This window comes from Cucurbita moschata, unplaced genomic scaffold (genome assembly GCF_002738365.1).
Source record: "Cucurbita moschata cultivar Rifu unplaced genomic scaffold, Cmos_1.0 Cmo_Scf00006, whole genome shotgun sequence".
Classification (NCBI taxonomy): Eukaryota; Viridiplantae; Streptophyta; class Magnoliopsida; order Cucurbitales; family Cucurbitaceae; genus Cucurbita; species Cucurbita moschata.
The window spans coordinates 3,180,132-3,185,755 of record NW_019268522.1 but is presented as its reverse complement, the minus strand read 5'-3'; the positions used below and the strand labels follow the sequence as shown (position 1 = coordinate 3,185,755).

General features: G+C 31.7%; 1 protein-coding gene across 7 annotated transcripts in view; it reads left to right on the top strand.

Annotated features, from left to right (window-relative positions):
- Positions 1-5,624, top strand: part of LOC111444095 (calcium-transporting ATPase 10, plasma membrane-type-like) — a 27,848-nt gene that overhangs the window by 7,275 nt on the left and 14,949 nt on the right. For 3 of the 7 annotated variants that reach the window (XM_023082046.1, XM_023082050.1, XM_023082049.1), the window contains exons 3-9: positions 1,348-1,511; positions 2,577-2,693; positions 2,770-2,809; positions 3,467-3,591; positions 3,698-3,829; positions 4,039-4,128; positions 4,281-4,350. In XM_023082046.1, coding sequence (XP_022937814.1) covers positions 1,359-1,511; positions 2,577-2,693; positions 2,770-2,809; positions 3,467-3,591; positions 3,698-3,829; positions 4,039-4,128; positions 4,281-4,350 — 727 coding nt within the window. In that variant the 5' untranslated portion in view covers positions 1,348-1,358. Of the gene's footprint in view, positions 1-1,241; positions 1,512-2,576; positions 2,694-2,769; positions 2,810-3,466; positions 3,592-3,697; positions 3,830-4,038; positions 4,129-4,280; positions 4,351-5,624 lie in introns of all 7 variants that reach the window. The other 4 variants (XM_023082044.1, XM_023082047.1, XM_023082048.1 and 1 more) reach the window with 2 other exon arrangements.

The following is a 5,624-nucleotide window of genomic DNA, read 5'->3' as shown; positions in this document are numbered from 1 at the left end:
ATTTTTAAAAAAAAAAAAAAAAAAAAATTCGAATTATAAATTTTTTTTAATCAATCATTTATTAAAATTTTATTTTTAGTATTACTAAAATTGAATTAAAATTTGAAAGATTTTGAGAAATTACATTTTAAAGAATTAATAATTATTTTAAAAATTGATTAAAAATTGAATAATTAATTTTTAAAATTAAAAAAAAAAATAATTGAAAGCTGTCATTATCACCAACGGCCATTTTCTCACCGGCTTTTGACGGTTACGAACCTTCTTAATTCTAAAAATAAAATAAAAAATAATTAAATTTTACACGTTTCGTCCTTTCAAATTTCCCGTACATTTTTAATAGTACCTTTTATTTATTTATTACTATTTTTATGTCTACCCGAATTTTGCTGACCGTTTGGCTATGACCGGTCTATTTCTGAAAATATAAAAAAGTTGAGGGACCACTTGTGAAATTACGTAAACTAAAAGAAACAAATATTTTAATTAAATTATAATTTTAGATTAACTTCTTTTTCTTTCTCGTCTTTTTAAATTATTAAAAATAATATAATAAAATTAAAAAAAAGGTATGCGTGTCGTGTCCCTGAATCAACCAACGCCACGTTGTCCTCTCTGTTTCCAGTTCATTCCGTACCGTTCTTTTCCCTTTTTCCAAATCTGTATTATATTAATTATCATTATTAATAATTCATAATTATAATTAATACTCGGTTGATCACTTCTTTTTAATATAATCATTTACATTAATTAAAATAATTTATTTTCTATTTTTCTAATATTTTTCTAATATTTTTTTAATATATTATTAAATTTTTTTAAAATTAAAAAAGATTTTTATTAATATAAATAAGAGTCGGCAGGATTTTGGTCGGTGACGTGGCATTAATAAGTCGGGGGAGTACGAGGTGTCTCATTTTTTTTTTCTTTAAATATAATTTTTGGGAAGTTTTTAATTAATTACAGATTTTAAAATGGAAATTCGTAATTTTTAATAATTATTATTAAAAATATTTATAGAAAAAGAAAAAATAATTTGTATATTGAATATATAATTTTTTTAAATTTTATTTCAATTAGTTTCTATTTTTTTAATTTAAATTAATTTCAATAATATGATAATAATTCTTGATTAACGGAACAAATCGTAATTAGGAAGATAACGTGGAATAAGGGTAGAATTGTCATTTTGCTTTTAATCAAAAGAAAAAAAGTGCATAAACGAGACGTTAAAATTACAGACTGAACCGCCATTTGTTTTCCCGGCGAGATTTTTCATTCGGTCATTCTCCGATGACTTGCGTTGCCTGAAAACACAACTTGACGGTGCCATCTCTCCTGCGACAGATTTTTCGACTATGAGTTCGTTCAAGGGCTCTCCGTTTGGAAGACGGAGTGATGTGGAGTCTGGTAGTAGCAACTCCGGTGAGCCGGAGGAGGAGGAATCATCCAATCCTTTCGCTATTCCCAGAACTAAGCATGCTTCTGTTGACAGACTCCGCCGCTGGAGAGTACGGTTTTTCTTTTTGCTCTCTTTTTTTCGTTTTATGAATACTGATGAATCACTGTGTGTATATGTGTTTATGTTTTGGATTGTATTCATTTGAATTTCTGCTATCTTTCCGGCTTTACAGTGTTTTATTTATTTATTTTATAGTAGCGTGTGTGTGTTTATGTTTTGGATTGTATTCATTTGAATTTCTGCTATCTTTTCGGCCTTACAGTTCTTTTTTTAGTAGTGTGTGTGTTTCTTGTTTTTTATCGTCTTGCTTTACATTAGTTAATCTTGGAATTGACGTCTTATGTGTTCAATATTCAAGACTATGCTTACTGAGTTATATCTTTAGAGTTCTTTAAGGACTATATCCATAACAAATGGTGCAATTAGCCTTGGTTTGAGAAGTACATAAAATTCTGACAACGGATAAGTGCAGCAGTAGGAAATCTTAAAAAGGAATGTAGAGACTCATTAACCTAACTAAGCTGGTTCGTAACAATTATAAAGTTGTGCTAATTTGGTTTAATTCATGGAAAAATGCCAGTTGATTATTTAATCAATTATCATAAATTGTTTGGTTGAACTTAGATTAATGACTGGCGTTTTTTTTTTATAGAGATTGATGACTTTTTGGTTATAAGGGAGAAAATATTCTTTCAAATGTTAGGAATTTGATTCAGGAATGTCCAGAAATGGAACTCGACATTTTCCCATCCATTTCTGTTGGTATTCTCTTGTGATATTTTTCTTTATTGAAATGCCTTTAAAAATTGGATCTGAAGACTAAAACGATAAAGATAATTTTGCTAATAGAGGCCTGGAAATGAGTGGTTCTCATTTTCAAATGGTCTTTGGTGTTGGTTGGGTTAAACCCATGCCTTCATGTGGTTATGCTATAATTTGAAATACTTGCCGTGTTCATATCATTAACCTTTATGTGCTGGCAATGATTTTTTGTTTTGGTTAACCTTATGTGCCGTGTTCATACATTCTTGGTATTATCTTCTTGAATTCATGATTTTATAGTACTGTTTTAATGAGACTCTAACAGTACTGTTTTACTGTGTCTCTTTTATAGCAAGCTGCGCTCGTGTTAAATGCTTCTCGTCGATTTCGGTATACTTTAGACTTGAAAAAGGAAGAAGAAAAGAAAGAAGCTTTGAAAAAGATTAGAGCACATGCACAAGCCATACGAGTAAAAATTTACTGAACCTAAGTCTTTTCAATTTCTTTTAACATGTGTTTAATCTCCTCTTCCTTTTCTCGGTTAGGCTGCATATCGCTTTAAAGAGGCTGGGGATCGTCTAAGAGGTATGCATTTTTCTTTCATTTAATGTTCTAATGTATCCGAGTGTCTAAGGCAATGAATGCAAATAATTTACCCAGAATACAGTGCATACGAATTATAGGAGTGTGCATTGATGTTCATACTAATTATTTCATTTTAACTCTCAACTCTTTCTAAATGGATCCCGCTAGAGAAATCTCCTATAAGCTTTTTCCCTCTGGAAATCACATAATTGCTAGGATCTTTGGTTCCTTTCTCCCCCTGAGTTCGACACATTCCTTTCTCCCCCTCAATGGCCTTTATATTTACTCCTAAGACAATCTCCCTTCTCTTTCCACTGCTTGTTACTATTTATTATGATGCTCTTATAATTTATTTTTTACACGTTGTTTCTAAGAGAAATTTTCTTTTTCTATTTGTTGTGCATTTTTCTGGATTCTTGGTTCTTGAATTCAGTACCCCTTTCTTGTTTTCTTTAAATATTCTTTCAACTTTTTCGTTTTATAGTTTTATGTTCTGTGCGTTTTGGCTTTTATCGTTGATAGTTCTTTCTCTCATTTAATAATTAGTTATATGCTCTATATTGTTTACTAGACTTTATAATTCTCTTTGACCAACATCTATGATGCACATGTTTTTTTATGGTATTTATGTGCTGTTTTTCTCTCTGACAAATGCAGGTTCTTTAGGTTCAGGGCCTTCGAGAGCAGAAGCTCCAAATGGTGATTTTTCTGTTGGGCAAGAGCAACTGGCTGCGTTGGTAAAGGATCGTAATGTTGATAGTCTGGAGGAGCAATATGGAGGGGTTAGTTTTTAATATTTAATTTTTATTTGAAAATTTCTTTATCCTTTGGTTAATTTCCTTCCATATGAATATTCTATTTAATGTATTTGTTGAATGATTTCATCAGGTTAAAGGGGTGGCAGATATGTTAGAAACGAATTTAGAGAAGGGGATAATTGGTGATGACTCTGATTTACTGAAACGAAGAAACACATATGGTTCAAACACATATCCTCAGAAACCAGGAAGGAGTTTTTGGGTACTTCTCACACTTCTATCTATATTGACGTGTGGAACCAATTAGGTTTATCTATTATTATTTTTTCCATACGTTTGGTCTTTTATTTCTCTGGCAGATGGAAGGGTTCCATGATAAGTTACGTTTAAAGCAATAAGTTTTTCTGCTTCCAAAGGGAAAAGCTAAAAAAAAACTTCTTAATGAGTATCTACCTTTTTGTTCTCTTGTAGAGGTTTCTCTGGGAAGCTTGGCAAGATCTTACATTGATCATATTGATGATAGCGGCTGTTGCTTCATTGGTGCTAGGCATAAAGACTGAGGTGAGATTTCTTTTCATTTTTCATATCTTAGTAGGATCCCATGTAACCCCAAAATGGGGCTTGGTGTACATTTAATTGTTGAGAAATCATTTGAAATCCTATTAAGAGTAATTGTTAAATGATTATATGAAATTTTTGGGTTTCTGAACCAGGGTATCAAGGAAGGCTGGTATGATGGTGGAAGCATTGCTTTTGCAGTTCTTCTTGTCATTGTTGTAACAGGTACTCTGTTTTCTTCCTGATTCAGTTATGTTATTTGAGTTAGGGGTGTTCATGAGTTGGTTCATCTCATTTTTAATCAAAACTAGATTGGTTTTCATTTATATAAAGATGGTTGACCAACAATAAACAATCAAGCTGACCAAAGGAACAGTTTGTTGTTTTGGTTTGGTGGTGTGGTTTGAGGGGTTAGTCCACTCAGTCTGCTCATCTTCCTCCCGTGCAGCAGATTTAAGGTCCCAAAACCAACCCCTCTCTTTTAGGTAATGTTAAAAGTAAAACCCTCAAGTAAAAGCTTCTGTATCTCTCTCTCGTTTTGGAATGAAGATAGAGATGGCAGCAGTTGATTCATTGAGATATCCATTCCCCATATCTTTGAGTTCTTCAACAGAAGGAAGGGTTGGGGATTTGAAATCGCTGGCAAGATTAAACTTCTTGTCGATCACATTGGCATATCAAGTGTGGCCATTGAGGATGAGTTGGTTTTGATGAACCAAGATGGTTTCTGTGAAGGAACAAATTTGTGAGAGAGAGAGAGAGAGAGAGGCAAAAAGAAACGGTGAAAATTGCATTGAGAAGGAGAGTTGAAATTCCAATGAAGAAAGTTATCCCCATCAAGTCAAATTATGATAATTGGACAGTAGAAATATTGAAATGGATCCAACTATTGGAGACTTTGGCAATGTTTAAAGACATCATGTCTGACATTATTGCTTAAGATCATCAAACATCAACATATGTAAGAGAAGAAATTCACAAAAGAAGGAGCCAATAAACACGGGAAAATATCAAGAGGAAATTATTTTGTATATTTTACTATGAGAAGAAATGAGTTCTTAAATAGAAACACCCATTTATCGAAAAATAAATAATAACCAACAGTCAGTTTTGTGCAATTGATATTTTAAATGCCAAAGCTTGAACCAAACCTAACAGAACCACTGTTGCTTTCTTTGATTTTAGTTTTCAACCCTACAAATTTTATGTTCTAGCCGGATCTATTATGAAGCAATGGAAGTAACTGTAGTTTATTAGTGTCATGAGAATTGAGAAGTTTGATGATGGATGACAGGGCCTAATGCATTTTTTGTTCATAGGATGTGCTAAGAAAGTACCTAGGTATTCTTTGCCTTTTCGTAATTATGGTCTTGGCAATTTTGGTAGATTGGGGTCCCTTTCTGTAGCTTGCTGGGTGTTCATTTGTTGAGATTTTTTTTTTTTTTTTTTTTTTTTTTTTTTTTTTTTTTTTTTTTTTTTTTTTTTTTTTTTTTTTTTTT